Source organism: Equus caballus, chromosome 3, assembly GCF_041296265.1.
Source record: "Equus caballus isolate H_3958 breed thoroughbred chromosome 3, TB-T2T, whole genome shotgun sequence".
NCBI lineage: Eukaryota > Metazoa > Chordata > Mammalia > Perissodactyla > Equidae > Equus > Equus caballus.
This window is the reverse complement of record NC_091686.1, coordinates 42,867,745-42,884,019: the sequence shown is the minus strand read 5'-3', so window position 1 is coordinate 42,884,019 and position 16,275 is coordinate 42,867,745. Positions and strand designations below refer to the sequence as shown.

Below are 16,275 nucleotides of genomic sequence, written 5' to 3'. Positions count from 1 at the left end.
TGAAGTGCCAGTTCAAGGTTTTTGTCCATTTTTTAACACGTTATCTTTTTCTCACTGCTTTATGGAAGTTCTTTATGCTGAATACAAATCTTTTATCAGATATATGTATTACAAATATTGTTCCCCAATTTGTGGCTTTCCTTTTCTTTCTTGTAATGGTGCCTTTGATATACAAAAGTCCATAATTTTAATGAAGTCCAATTTATCCTTATTTTCTTACATAGTCAGTGTGTTTCATGTCCTATTTAAGAAATCTTTGCCCATGCCAGGGTCATGAAGATGTTTTCCTATGTTTTCTCTTAGAAGCTTTATTGTACTACCTTTCACAGTTGAGTCTTTGATCAATGATCAAATTAATTTTTGTTTAGGAAGTCACAGTTCATTTTTTTTCCCAGGAAGATACCCATTTGATATGGCACTATTTGTTGATAAGACTGTCCTTTCCCACAGGACTGCAGGGGCATTGTGGCCATAAATCAGGTGACTATTACACATGAGTCTGTTTCTGGACTCTATCATGTTCCATTGTTCCATTTATCCCTGGGAAATGCTCTGTCTTAATCACTGAACCTTACAGTAATCTTCAGCTAGAGAACATTTTAACGCACAATTTGCTGTAGAACTTTGTCAGCTATTCTTATAAGAGAGACAAACGCCAAAAATTAACTATTCCAAGTCTTACATGTCATCATAAATCTATTTTGAAGAAGATAAATTCCTTAATCAGTAAAATGAAAACCTGAATATTTTTCACCACATAAGGCTTACAAAATCTACATGCTCTCTTATGTTAACTGCAGGAAGCTGCTGAACTCCAGAATGAAAATGCCTTACCTGAGTAAGATATATGGTATCTTTGAACGAGCGTAATGGGTCTTTGCTTTGCGGGAGTTTGAAATGAAGTCCGGCCTGAAGAAGCATCTCAGTGTTCCCATCTGCATGATGTTGGCGATGAAGCGAAAACCTGCTTCCACATGACCAGTCCTCTTCAGAAGAAATCTTCCCAGGAAAGAATTTGAGAGGCACAAATGGCAGCGTTAGGAGCCAAAGTACTTTTTTACACATTTCTGACAAACTTGCAAAGCACTCGACACACTGGAAAAGAGCTCAAGGTTTGTTCTGTGACTCTAATTTCACAGAGGCTTTTGCCATCATACTTCTTGTTGCTGAAAGGCTAGCCTTGTGCACAGTCAGTCACAAAACCAGGATTTGGCACCTACACTCCTCCCTTATTCAAACCTAGAAAGTTAGGTTTTGGCATTTCTATCAAAAGTCTTATCTTATCAAAACATATTCCTGGTTTTTTATACATTTGTTATGTGTCTTTTTAAATGTCATTTTATCTATTTAAGTAAATTGTCAAAACTGAATAATGGACTCAAATCAACATTCTGTTAAAACTGTCAATTCTTTAACAGGATAAAACATCACTATCAAGATGGTAAATGCTTTAGCACTTGCTCATTTGTTTCTCAGTGATTACTAAATACATTCAATATACACATATGTAATTTTATTTAGTTGAAGACACAAACCAAACAATGATACTCCTTTCCTCTAGTAATAAATCTTCTTTTTTAAGCCAGACACAACTTACAGGATCTTTCTTTCATCCCTTTGAGAAGCTATCATCAGGTCAAAATAAAACAAAAAAGAAACACCACACACATGTTAGTAGTGGACCTTTTACAGAAAAAAAAAAGGCAATAATTCTGGCTTGTAGGCCTATGATTTGATGAACTGTTAGCTTTTGAGAAAGATATAAGACAACTGCTGGCTCCATCTGAAAATGTCAGAGTTCTTATCCAAGTACCCCAGAAACTTTGAAAAAACTGTATTCCACCTCACCCACAAGAAACACTCAAAATTAAAAAGCTTAATCCCTGTTTATAAAATATGACTTATAATTCCCAGTAATCTTGCAGTACACAGACCAATCACCTTAAAAAGAAAAAGTTATTCTTTAGAAACTTATTTATACCAAAATGTAAGTAATGTGCATTAGCCATATTTAATGTGGAAGTTTCTCCAAATTCTCTCTACTTTTCGAAACTGTTACTGGCAGGCAGCGTAGAGAATACTACTTCCTCCTCGTATTGGTTAAGACAGTAGTATTAGCATTTAGTGACCTCGTACACAGCTCAGATGCACAGATCTTTACCAATAACCCTCCCCTCTTTCTACGCCTCTTCCTTTCCAAAGTCTGAAACACCCCTGCGGCCTCCCAGCCCTCGACTGGTCAGGATGGGAACGTACGCCATTATCTGTGAATCCAATCTTCCGTGATGTGGGAAGCTTCCTACCTTCTCACACCTGTGGTTTGGAAGTCTTGTCAATTTCAGATGTGACAATGTTACCAATTAGAAAGTGCCAGGTAAGGTTCTAATCGCTTTAAGAATATTAACTCATTTACTCCTCATAACAACCCTATGAGGAGGTCCTGTTATCACCCTATTTTACAGATGAGAAAAGCAGGCACAGAAAGGTGAAGTATCCTGCCCAGGACCCGAGCTGGTTAGTGCCCTCGAGTCCAGCCTCGTGTCCTCTGAACCCAGACGCATCTGAAGAAAATCACACTTCCACACACATCATGGACTCTATTAATAGTAACAAGAGCTTCATTTTATGGTGTTCGCTGAATCTTTACCTACGATCACATGCGCACCTGCATGTGCACACACACACTCCTCAAAGGTATTTACCGCTATTAACCCCAACTACAGAGAAGGACACTGAAATTCGAGAAGATGAAAAAATAATTTGTCCAAGGCAATATGGCTAGCGTGTGGCAGTTCTGTATCCAAATCCAGAACTGTTTATTCCAAAGCTGACGCTTTTAATCACTGTGCAATCACCTGTTGAAAATATGACTATTTTGCGAAGAAGTAATGTGTCCCACACTACAGAGAGACATTTTAATATTTTTCTTGAATACATGAAAAAAGCTCTAAATAAAACAGCCAAAGTTTTCTGTAAAGTTATTTCTTTGGTTTCTTTTCTATTCCCAGTTACATATTCAAAACGTCAACTGAGCAACGGAACTCAAGAAGAGGCAAGGACCAAGTCAAGGCTCCTAAGGAGCAGAACTTCTCCCCTTCCCTGTTCTACCATACAGTGTTGGATATCTTTGAACATCATCAGGCATTTCACAAAAACGCGGCAATTCCATTATTTTCAGGAGGTGATAGAAATCCTTATAGACTTAGAAAAAGGCTTACAATTTCTAACACTCACCTTTCTGAAATGAAGAAAAAGCAAAATGGATCACTCTGGAGTCAGACAGTGAGTCTGAATCCAGATATGCGACTTACTCTCTGGGGACCTTGAGCAAACTCACTCTCCAGGGCGTCGGTTTCCTCCTGGGCCTCAGTCAGAGGAGGGATAGGGATTATTGTCAAATGAAACCACGGGAATCAACAAACCAGGGCACCTGGTACAGAGCATCCGCTCACTACACACTTTTGCTTCTTTCATTCCTTGCTTCCCATTCTCAACACTTATTCCTCCCTGAGTCAGGATACTGAACTCCATCTCCTTCATTTTGAAACAATGGTATTCCCAAAAGATCAACCTCACAATAGGGGAGAAATAAAAAAAACAACTGTAGAACTAAGGTTATGACATTATTTATTAAAGCTAAAAATACAATAAAGGAGCTGGCCCTGTGGTCGAGTGGTTGGGTTCGCATGCTCCACTTCAGTGTCCCGGGGTTCGCCTGTTCAGATCCTGGGTGTAGACCTATGCACTCTCATGAGGCCATGCTGTGGCAGCATCCCACACAGAAGAACTAGGAGGACTTACAAGTGGGATAGACAATTATGTACTGGGGGGCTTTGGGGAGAAAAAAAAAAAGGAGGAAGATTGGCAACAGATGTCAGCTCAGGGCCAATCTTCCTTAAAAAAAAAAAAAAAAAGGAAAGCCTGGAAAAAAAAATCAATATAACTTCAATGTATAGAAGCCAATCAGTTGTGTTTAGGAGGTGAAGTTGAGGAAGATATTGAAATTGTCTTAAAACTTTTTCTGTGGTTACTTTATACAAGTGAGGGAAGAGGGAGACAAAAACCCCATGAACATTTCAACAAATGAAGACAACGCATGTGACCAAGTACAGCACCTCCCACGACACAGCATCAGCAAACCAGGACCAGAAAGGAACATCCTCACCAATAAAGGGTGGCTGTGAAAACCCACGGTTAACACCATCCTAAACGGTAGAAGACTGAGCCATTTCTCCCCAAGAAAAGGAACGAAACAAGGATGTCCATCTCACCACTTCTATCTACATTGTATTGGAGGTTCTAGCCTGGGCAAATAGGCAAGAAAACTAAATAAAAGGCATCCAAATTGGGAAGGAAGAAGTAAAACTACCTTTATCCACAGATGACATGTCTTATATAGAGAACACTCTAAAGAATTCACAAAAAAACTATTAAAACTAATAAACGGGTTCTGCAATGTTACAAAATATAAATTCAATATATAAAAACCAATTGTAGGGGCCGGCCAAGTGGTGTAGCAAAAAGAGGAAGATTGGCAATGGATGTTAGCTCAGGGCTAATCTTCCTCACACACACACACAAAAATCAATTGTACCTTTATACGCTAGCAATGAACAATCTGAAAACAAAATTAAGAAAATAATTCCATTTACAATAGAACCAAAAAAGAATAAAATACTTACGAATAAATTTAACCAAAGAAGTATCAGACTTGTACACTGAAAACTATAAAATAGTGTTAAAAGAAATTAAAGACATCACAGGTTCATGGATCAGAAGACTTAACATTGTTAAGATGGCAATACTTCGCAAACTGATCTACATGTTCAACACAATCCCTATCAAAATCCCAGCTGGCTTTTTTACAGAAACTGGCAAAGGGATCCGAAAATCCATATGAAAATGCAAGGCACCTAGGACAGTCAAAACACTCTTGAATGAAGAACAAAGTTGGTGGACTCACACTTTCTGTTTTCAAAACTTACTACAAAACTACAGTAATCGTGACAGTGTATACTGGCATAAGATAGACATATGGATCAACGGAACAGAATTGAGAATTCAGAAATAAACCTTAAGATTTATGGTCAATTGATTTTCGGCAAAGGAGTCAAAAGAATTTAATGGGGGAAAGAATAATATTTTTGGTAAATGGTGTCCAGAAAATTGGCTGCCCATATGCAAAAGAATGAACCTGGACACCTACCTCACTTCATAAAGAATAATTAACTCAAAAATAGATCATGGAGGTGGGTCAAGATGGCGGCATAAGCAGATTCTGAACTCATCTCCTCCCACGAACACAACCAGGTTACAACTATTTTTGGAAAAATTACCTTGGAGAGAAAACTGAAAACTGGATAAAAAGAACCCCCACAGCAAGGGACAGTCCTAAGGAGGAAGAGGCAGAAATTCCTCCTGGAGAGAAAAAAAGCCATCTTCAGGAGCAGTGAAGTTTCTCAGCCAGCCAGGCGGGAGCCACCCTAAGGTACGCAGCCCTCTCTGGAGAAGGGAGCTTGGAAAGGGGCTGATACTGCTATAAGCACCCTTCAGACTCAGCACAACTGAGACCAGGGTCTTACTATCTGGTTTCGTGGGCTATTAACTGCAGTGGGGATACCCCCAGAAAAGCTATCAGATGAAAGCTGAAAAGACCCGGTCTTAAAGGACCCACACACAAACTCACCCATCTCAGCAACCTAAAATCACCAGAGAGAAGGCTGACAGTCCTTTGGTGAAACGAGACCCACCTGGTGGGCTCTGAGGGCATTGGGGTGAGAGGAGGGACCTCTCCAGAGACTGAGACATTGGTGGTGGCCATTGCTGTGACCTAGTCCAGGCGTGTTGACAGAGACCCCGGCAGACACCATTGACGTTCTTCCCTTGGCCTGTTAGCCCAGGGGTCTGCAACACCCACTAGAGCGCACATTTAATCCAGTTCAGCCAGGGCAGGCAGCCTGCCCTAGGGACTGGCCCTGCCCTATAGCAAGCCCTCAGGCTGCTTGTCAGCCTGCATTGACTGGGTGCCTTGATCCTTTATAGGCAGGAGAGTGTGTCTGCCTCTGTGGGGCAGGGCCTGTATGAGGACCAGGTGAACCATGGGGGGCATTGGTGGAGAGGTGGGGGCCCCTGCAGTGGGGCACCAGGGTACGCTCCAGCAGGTTGGTAAGTGTGCACGGACCAGGACTGTGTTGACAGTGTGTGTGGTCCTGTGGGGAGTGAGGCTTATCAGCAGCAGAAGACCTGTGCTTCACAAATACCTGTAAAAATGATCAGCCTTGCCTTCCAAAACCTGAAACAACTGAGTGTTCCTGTGCCTAGGGCCAGCCCCACTCAGGTGCACTCCTAAGAGAAATGACAACAGCCTTGTAGGCCTGAGGCCTATAGCAACTGTAAGCCCCTGAGCCTAGCAACCAGCTACACTGGGTACCTACTCAATTAACAGGAAAACTGCAACATGAGTGTGCTATTAGAGCTTGTAACCAACGGTGCTGAGGCTCCTCAAACCAGATTTACAAACAGCTGGCCAGGGAAGGAAAGACTAGACTCCCTGGGTACCTGTAGTAAGAGCAACCCTGCCACAGCAGGAGGACACAAGTAGTCCACAAAGGGGTCACTCCTGGATCATTTGGACTGGTGACGAGAGGGAAGCACACTGCTGGGCCTCAAAAGGCATCTCCTACATAAGGCCATTTCTCCAAGATCAGGAGACATAGCCAACTCACCTAATACATAGATACAAACACAGAGAAAGAGGCATAATGAGGAGACAAAGGAATACATTCCAAGTAAAGAACAGGAGAAAACCCCAGATAAAGGACTAAATGAAACAGAAATAAGCAACCTACCTGACAGTTCAAACAAAAACTTATAAGGATGCTCACAGATATTGGGAGAAGGCTGTATAAACACAGCGAGCTTATCAACAGAGAACTGGCAGATATAAAAAAGAACCAATCAGAAATGAAGAATACAATACTGGAAATGAAAAATTCACTAGAGGGACTCAATAGCAGAGTAGAGGATGCAGAAGAACAGATCAGTGAGCTAGATGAAAAACTAGAGGAAATCACACAAGCTGAACAGGAAAAAAGAAAAAAGAATTAAACAGAATGAGAACAGTCTAAGGGAACGCTGGGACAATATCAAGTACGCTAACATTTGTATTATAGGTGTCCCAGAAGGAGAAGAGAGAGACAAAGGGGCAGAAAATCTATCTGAAGAAATAATAGCTGAAAATTTTCCTAACCTAAGGAAGGAAACAGACATCCACGTACCAGAAGCACAGAGAGCTCCAAACAAGATAAGCCCGAAGAGGCCCACACCAAGGCATATTATAATTAAAATGTCCAAAATTAAAGATCAAGAGAGAATCCTAAAAGCAGCAAGAGAAAAGTAACAAGTGACATACAAAAGAAAGCCCATAAGGCTATCAGCGGACTTCTCAGCCGAAACTCTACAGGCAAGAAGAGAATGGCGTGAGGTATTTAAAGTGATAAAAGGAAAAAACGTACAGCCAAGAATACTCTATCCATCAAGGTCATCATTCAGAATGGAAAGAAAGATGAAGAGCTTCCCCAGACAAGCAAAAATTAAAGGAGTTTATCATCAAGAAATGAGTTCGACAAGAAATGCTGATGGGACTTATTTAAGTGGGAAAGCAATGACCACAAATAGGGATAAAAAAGTTATCCAAAATAACTGACCAATAAAATCACTCAGAAAGGTAAAAATATAGGAAAGGTAGCAGATCAACCACCTATGAAGATAATATGAAGGTTAAAAGACAAAAGTACTAAAATTACCTATTTCAATGACAAAAGGGTAATGGATAGACACACGCAAAACAAGATATTAGATATGATTTCAAAAACATAAAACGTGGGAGGAGGGGAATGAACAAGTAGAGCTTTTAGAAAGAGGTCAAGCTAAAGAGTCTATCAACTCAATATAGACTATTATATACATAGAATACTATAGAGGATCCTCAAGGTAATCACAAGTCAGAAACCTATAATAAGTATGCAAATAAGCAAGACAAAAGAAATCAAACATATTACTAAAGAAAGCCATCAAACCACAAGGGAAGAGAGAAAGAGAAAAAGAAAGGGACAGAGAAGAACTACTAAAACACCCATTTAAAAAAAGTAACAAAACGGCAATAAATACATATTTATCAATAGCTACTTTAAATCTCAATGGACTAAATGCTCCAATCAAAAGGCACAGGGTGGCCAATTGGATAAAAAAAAACAAGACCCATATATACGCTGCATACAAGAGACACACTTCAGACCTAAAGACACTCACAAACCGAAAGTGAAAGGATGGAAAAAGATATTTCACGTAAATGGAAAAGAAAAGAAAGTAGGAGTAGCAATACTTAAAACAGAAAAAACAGACTTTAAAACAAAAATTGTAACAAAAGACAAAGAAGGGCACTACACAATAATAAAGGTAACAATCCAACAAGAAGATGTAACACTTGTAAATATCTATGCACCCAACATAGGAGCACCTAAATATATAAAGCAATTATTAACAGACATAAAAGGAGAAATAGACAGCAACACAATAATAGTAGGGAAATTTAACACTCCACTTACACCAATGGATAGATCATCCAAACAGAAGATCTATAAGGAAACACAGGTCTTAAATGACACATTTGACTAGATGGACTTAGTGGATATATATAGAACATTCCATCCAAAAACCACAGAATACACATTCTTTTCAAATGCACATGGAACATTCTCCAGGATTGATCACATATTAGGCCACAAAACAAGTCTCAATAAATTTAAGAGGATCGAAATAATACCATGCATCTTTTCTGACCACAAAGGTATGAAACTAGAAATCAACTACAGGAAGAAAGCCTGAAAAGCCATATACAACCATGGGGTCAATGAAGAAATCAAACGAGAAATCAAAACATTGCTGGAGACAAATGAAAATGAAAAAACGACATGCCAAAAGCTACGGGATACAGCAAAAGCGGTTCTACGAGGGAAGTTTATAGCAATTCAGGCCTACCTCAACAAAGAAGAAAAATCCCAAATAGATAATCTAAAGGTACATCCAAAGGTACTGGAAAAAGAACAACAAACAAAGCCCAAAATCAGCAGAAGGAAGGAAATAATAAAAATCGGGGCAGAAATAAACAAAATAGAGACTAAAAAAAAAAAATAGAAAAAATTAATGAAACCAAGAGCTGGTTGTTTGAAAAGATAAAATTGACAAACCCTTAGCTAGATTCACCAAGAAAAAAAGAGAGAAGGCTCAAATAAATAAAATCAGAAATGAAAGAGGAGAAATTACAATGGACACCTCAGAAATACAAAACATATTTTGAAATGTCTATGAAAAGCTATACACCAACAAATTGGATAATCTAGAAGAAAAGGATAAATTCTTAGAAACATACAACGTTTCAAAACTGGACCAAGAAGAAGTAGAGAATTTGAACAGATCAATCACTAGTAAGGAGATCGAAACAGCAATCAAAAACCTCCCAAAAAGTAAAAGTCCAGGACCCAGATGGATTCCCTGGTGAATTCTACCAAACATTCAAAGAAGATTTAATACCTATCCTCAAACTCTTCCAAAAAATTGAAGAGGAGGGAAGGCTTCCTAACTCATTCTAAGAAGCCAACATTATCCTGCTACCAAAACCAGACAAGGACAACACAAAAAAAGAAAATTATAGGCAAAAATCACTGATGAACATTGATGCAAAAATCCTCAACAAAATGCTAGCAAATCAAACACAATAATACATTAAAAAGATCATACATCATGATCAAATGGGTTTCATTCCAGGGATGCAGGGATGGTTCAACATCCGCAAATCTATCAACGTGATACACCACATTAACAAAATGAAGAATAAAAATCACATGATCATCTCAATAGATGCAGAGAAAGCATTCGACAAGATACAGCATCCATTTATGATAAAAACTCTAAATAAAATGGGTATAGAAGGAAAATACCTCAACATAATAAAAGCCATATATGACAAAGCCACAGCAGATATCATGCTCAACGGAGGAAAACTGAAAGCTATCCCTCTAAGAACAGGAAGAAGACAAGGATGCCCATTTTCATCACTCTTATTTAACATAGTATTGGAAGTCCTAGCCAGAGCAATCAGGCAAGAAAAAGAAATAAAAGGAATCCACATTGGAAAAGAAGAAGTGAAATTGTCACTCATTGCAGACGACATGATTTTATATATAGAAAACCCTAAAGAATCCACTAAAAAACTTTTAGAAATAGTAAATGAATACAGTCAAGTTGCAGGATACAAAATCAACATACAAAAATTGGTTGCATATCTACACACTAACGACGAAGTATCAGAAAGGGAAAATAAGAATACAATCCCATTTACAATTGCAACAAAAAGAATAAAATACCTAGGAATAAACTTAACCAACGAGGTGAAAGGTCTGTACACAGAAAACTATAAAACATTGTTGAAAGAAACTGAAGAAGATGCAAAGAAATGGAAAGATATTTCATGCTCTTGCATTGGAAGAACTAACGTAGTTAAAACGTCCATACTTCCTAAAGCAATCTATAGATTCAATGCAATCCCTATCAAAGTTCCAACAACATTTTTCACAGAAATAGAACAAAGAATCCTAAAATGTATATGGAACAACAAAAGACCCTGAATAGCCAAAGGATTCCTGAGAAAAAAGAACAAACCTGGAGGTATCATACTGCCTGATTTCAAAATATACTACAAAGCCATAATAACCAAAACGGCATGGTACTGGCACAAAAACAGACACACAGATCAATGGAACAGAATCGAGAGCCCAGAAATAAACCCACACATTTATGGACAGCTAATATTCCACAAGGGAGCTGAGAGCATACAATGGAGAATGGAAAGTCTTTTCAATAAATGGTGTTGGGAAAACTGAACAGCCTCATGCAAAAGAATGAAAGTAGACCATTCCCTTACACCATACAGAAAATCAACTCCAAATGGATTAAAGACTTGAATGTAAGACTCGAAAGCATGAAAATTCTAGAAGAATACATAGGCAGTACACTCTTTGACATCGGTCTTAGCAGCATATTTTCAAGTCCCATGTCTGATCAGGCAAGGGAAACAAAAGAAAAAATGAACAAATGGGACTACATGAAACTAAAAAGCTTCTGCACAACAAAGGAATCCATCAACAAAATGAAAAGACAACCTAACAATTGGGAGAAGATGTTTGCAAACCACATATCAGATAAGGGGTTAATACCCAAATTATACAAAGAACTCATACATCTCAACAAGAAAAAAACCAACAACCCAATTAAAAAATGGGCAAAAGATCTGAATAGAGATTTCTCCAAAGAAGATATACGGGTGGCCAACAGGCATATGAAACGATGCTCAACATCATTAGCTATCAGGGAAATGCAAATCAAAACTACAATGAGATATCACCTCACTGCAGTCAGAATGTCTGTAATTAATAACACAGGAAACAACAAATGTTGGAGAGGGTGTGGAGAGAAGGGAACCCTCGTACACTGCTGGTGGGAGTGCAAACTGGTGCAGCCACTATGGAAAGCAGTATGGAGTATCCTCAGAAAATTATGAATAGAACTACCATATGATCCAGCTATTCCCCTGCTGGGTATTTATCCAAAGAACTTAAAAACACAAATGCGTAAAGATACATGCACCCCAATGTTCACTGCAGCATTATTCACAATAGCCAAGACTTGGAAGCAACCTAGGTGCCCATCAAGGGACGAACGGATAAAGAAGATGTGGCATAGGGGCCAGCCCGGTGGCGCAGCAGTTAAGTGTGTAGGTTCCGCTTCGGCGGCCTGTGGTTCACCAGTTCAGATCACAGGTGCAGACATGGGATCGCTTGGCAAGCCATGCTGTGGTAGGCATTCTACATATAAAGCAGAGGAAGATGGGCATGGATATTAGCTGAGGGCTAGTCTTCCTGAGCGAAAAGAGGAGGATCAGCAGCAGTTAGCTCAGGGCTAATCTTCCTCAAAAAAAAAAAAAAAATAGAAAAAGAAGAAAACAGGGGCCGGCCCCATGGCCAAGTGGTTGAGTTTGCGTACTCTGCTTCAGCAGCCCAGGGTTTTGCTGGTTTGGATCCTGGGCGTGGATATGGCACTGCTCATCAGGCCACGTTGAGGTGGCATCCCACATGCCACAACTAGAGGGACCCACAACTAAAATATACAACTATGTACTGGGGGATTCGGGGAGAAAAAGCAGAAAAAATAAATAAATAAATAAAAAGAAGATATGGTGTATATACACAATGGAATACTGCTCAGCCATAAGAAATGATAAAATCTGGCCATCTGCGACAACATGGATGGTCCTTGAGGGTATTATGCTAAGTGAAATAAGTCAGAGGGAGAAAGTCGAATACCGTATGATCTCACTCATAAGTAGAAGATAAAAACAACAAACAAACACATAGCAATGGAGATTGGATTGGTGGTTACCATAGGGGAAGGGGGGAGGGCAAAAGGGGTGATTAGGCTCCCATGTCAGGGGATGGACTATAATTAGTTTTTGGGTGGTGAACATGATGAATCTACACAGAATTCAAAACATATTACAATATACATCTGAAAGCTATATAATGTTATAATCCAATGTTACTGCAATTAAAAAAATAAATTAAAAAAACATAGATCACAGACCCAAATGTAAGAGCTAAGCTAGAATACAACACTGGAGTAAAGCTTTGTGATCTTAGGTGAGGCAATGGTTTCTTGGATACAACCATAAAAGCACAAGAGATCAAAGAGAAGATTGATAAGAAGGACTTCATCAAAATTAAAAATTTTTGTGCTTTAAATGACACTATCAGGTAACTAAAAAGACACCCCACAAATTGGGAGAAAATATTTGCGAATCATATATCTGATAAAAAACATATCCAGAATATGTATAGAAACAACTCTTACAACCCAATAATAAAAAGACAAATAACTGAGTCAAAAAATGGGCAAAGGATTTGAATAGACATTTCTCCAAAGAAATACAAATGGTGGACAAGCACACGAAAAGGTGTTCAACGTGTTTAGCCATCAAAGAAATGCAAATTTCCAGGGAAATGTAAAAAAATACCAAAAATGGGAAATAACAAGTGTTGGTGAGGATGTGGAGAAACTGCAACCCTCATACATTGCTGGTGGGAATGTAAAACAGTGCAGCCACTATAGAAAATAGTCTGCCAGTTCCTCAGAATGTTAAGCAGTTACCATATGACCCAGCAACTCTACTCCTAGATATATACTTAACAGAATTGAAAGCATATGTTCACACAAAAACACGTATGCAAATGTTCATGGCAGCATTATTCATGCTAGTCAAAAAGGGGGTATAACACGAATGTACATCAACTGATGAATGATAAACAAAAGCCATATACCCATAAAGTAGAATATTATTCAGCAATGAAAAAGAATGACACACTCATACACGATGCAACATGGATGGACCTTGACAACTTCATGCTGAATGAAAGAAGCCAGTCTCAAAAGATCACATATTTTATGATTCCAATTATATGAAATATGCAGAACAGGCAAATATATCAACACACAAAGCAGATTAGTAGCACCTAGAGCAGGGGTAGGCGGGATAGAGAGAGTGGGGAGGGACTGCTAAGGGGTATAGAGTTTCTTCGGGGTGACGAAAACGTTCTAAACTTCGATCATGGTGATAGCTGCACGACTCTGCAAATATACTGACTGTACACACAAAGTGGGTACATTATATGGTCAGTGAACTTTATCTCAAGAAAGCTGTTACAGAAAAGCACAAATAAAACTCTGAAACCAAATCCATGTATGAAACCAAATCTTTAGGAATAAAGAACGTGAAATGCCATACTGAGAAGCAAATACACCAACACGAAGGAGGAGGAGGAGAGCGAGAAGGAGGAAGAGAGAAAAGGAGTTATGGGACACAAAACACTCAACAAAGGTTTATTTATCACAGTCGTTTTTCTTACTGTAGCAAACTATCCAGTTCTAAATATCCGTAAATGATAAAGCAGTTGTAAGATATACAGAAAGTAGCAAGTGAGAGTTATTTTCGTGTGTGATACTAAGTCAGGCTTAAGCAACCACTGGCTCCTGTTTAATTTTTAAATGCTCCTAAAGGAACATAATTAAAAGCAATATAAAAAAGTTATAATCCCAAAAATGATGACTACAAGTTTAGTTCCCCAAAGGTTAAAGAAAATAAAGTTCTCTTCTATCATCTTCTTTCTAAACTTTCATTTAAATAAGTAGATTTCGTTTGACTTGCTGAACCACAGTTGAGGAAGTGGCATATGCCCATAGTCTACTGTTCTGAATCATTGGGAAATCAAAGATGGCTTACCTTTTCTAATGTACTGAAGGAAGGCCAGGACTGATATCCATATTCAGACACAAATCGAGCTTTGGGGAAAATTTTCCAATTCCAGCAATCACTGATATAGTCGTAAAAATGTACGTCACCAAAATGCTTGTCATAAGGGTTGTGAGAGACCCAGCCTTCTGCCACGGATTCGGCCCCATTTGTAGGACTGGACGTGATAAAAGGACGAGTCTTGTCTGCCTGAGTTCAGAAACAAAATGGTTTAAAGGATATTTTCACCCAGTAAAGTACAGATCACTTACTTCTTTAAAAATACTATCAAGTCCCAGAAATGCCAAGTAGCTGATAGAAAAATAATAGAACCATTTACCTTCTTCCGCATCCAATACCACCAGCACCTTTCTGCTATTCACTAGTCGTTTATATCCTTTCATAACTAGCACTCTGCTGAGTCCTGGCAGCAGCCACTCCTCCTTTCCTTCCATGACATCTTTACCATCATGGGCGGAGTGCAGCCTACTGCAGAATTTCTCAACCTTGCCACTATTGACATTTGACGCCTGATAACTTTTTGCTTTGTATGTACATGTTTGGGGGCGGGGGGTGGTTCTATGCATTCTAGGATTTTTAGCAGCATCCCTGGACTCTACCCACTAGATGTCAGTGTACCTCCCCCCCCCCCAAAATGTCTACAGACATTGCCAAATGTCTCCTGTCCCTTGGGGACAAAACGACCTCCACTTGAGAAACACAGGTCTAAAGGATAAGAACAGAGCCTACGAGTCAGATGGACCTGAGTTTAAATCTCAGCTCAGAAATGATTGTTTCTAGACAGGTCTAAGCCTCAGTAGTCTTATCTATAAAGTGGGGATAATAACAGTGCCTCCTTCATAGGGTTACTGTAAATGGGAACTCGTGTGTGGAAGAGACGACTAAGAGTCCACCAAATCTCATGTTCCCATTTCCATTAACACACAGCTCCCTAGCAAGTGCCTTCCTAACCTCGTTGCATCTCTGTGAGGCCACATGCCTCATTCTCATCTTCTTCTCCCATTTGTAGGCGACGGCCTAGGAGATGGTGGAGCTGGAAGACGGAAGGAGCCTCAGTCTCTGAACAGAGGAGAGCTGCCTGTCCACCATGAGCAGCCATTTTATAGTGTTAGTGAGTACGAAAGAAACTTTGTGTAAATCACTGAAACTGTAGTTATTTGTTACAGCAGCTAGCATATAAGTACTTAATGTAGTGCCTAGCACACAGGTAGAACTCCAAATTGTTTCAGTTGTCATCATCTCAATAAATGAACTCATTTCCTATTTCACTGAGAAGACTCATTCATTTAGCAAGTATCTGTCAAGTGTTTACTGTATGTCAGGCATTTTTCAACACTGCAGAGAGAGAGAAAGTCTAGGACACCATCAAGTACTGACACATCCAGTCTCTTCTGAGCGTTGCCCACGCGCCAGGCATGCAGTTCTTTCCACGAACTGGACGCTCAGCAGAACAAGACTGACCTGCTGACCAGCTCTTCAGAGCAGACTGAGCTCTGCGGTGAAACCAGATGCTGAACGAGTCACTGGAAGTGTGACGAATGTCTGAGGGAGGAGCCCATGGTTCTGCGGAACACGCAACATAGTAAAGAAGGCCTGAGACACAGATTATCAGAAAATAACTTTCTCAACTTTTCTCTATTAAAGTCTCACTTTTTCTTGATACATCCATCTATTTTTTTCTTGTTTCTCTTCTGCCATAGAACAAAAAATCCTTACTCCTTTCCTTTGCCAGACTATCTGTCTTCTGATCTCTTTTCATTTCACTTTGGAACAAGAGCCAATAAACTATCCTCCACTTTTTTTAAGAAAATCTCTCCACTGCTGTTTTCCTTCAGCTTAAGGACTCCCCTCATCCT

The 16,275-nt window shown here is 39.4% G+C and overlaps 1 protein-coding gene across 3 annotated transcripts in view; it reads right to left on the bottom strand.

Annotated features, from left to right (window-relative positions):
- The window catches only part of MANBA (mannosidase beta), a 113,842-nt gene that overhangs the window by 22,219 nt on the left and 75,348 nt on the right, over positions 1 to 16,275 (bottom strand). For all 3 annotated transcript variants that reach the window (XM_023637630.2, XM_070263347.1, XM_070263346.1), the window contains exons 12-13: positions 14,390 to 14,608; positions 835 to 999 (exon numbers count right to left, since the gene is read on the bottom strand). In XM_023637630.2, coding sequence (XP_023493398.1) covers positions 835 to 999; positions 14,390 to 14,608 — 384 coding nt within the window. The remainder of the gene's footprint in view (positions 1 to 834; positions 1,000 to 14,389; positions 14,609 to 16,275) is intronic.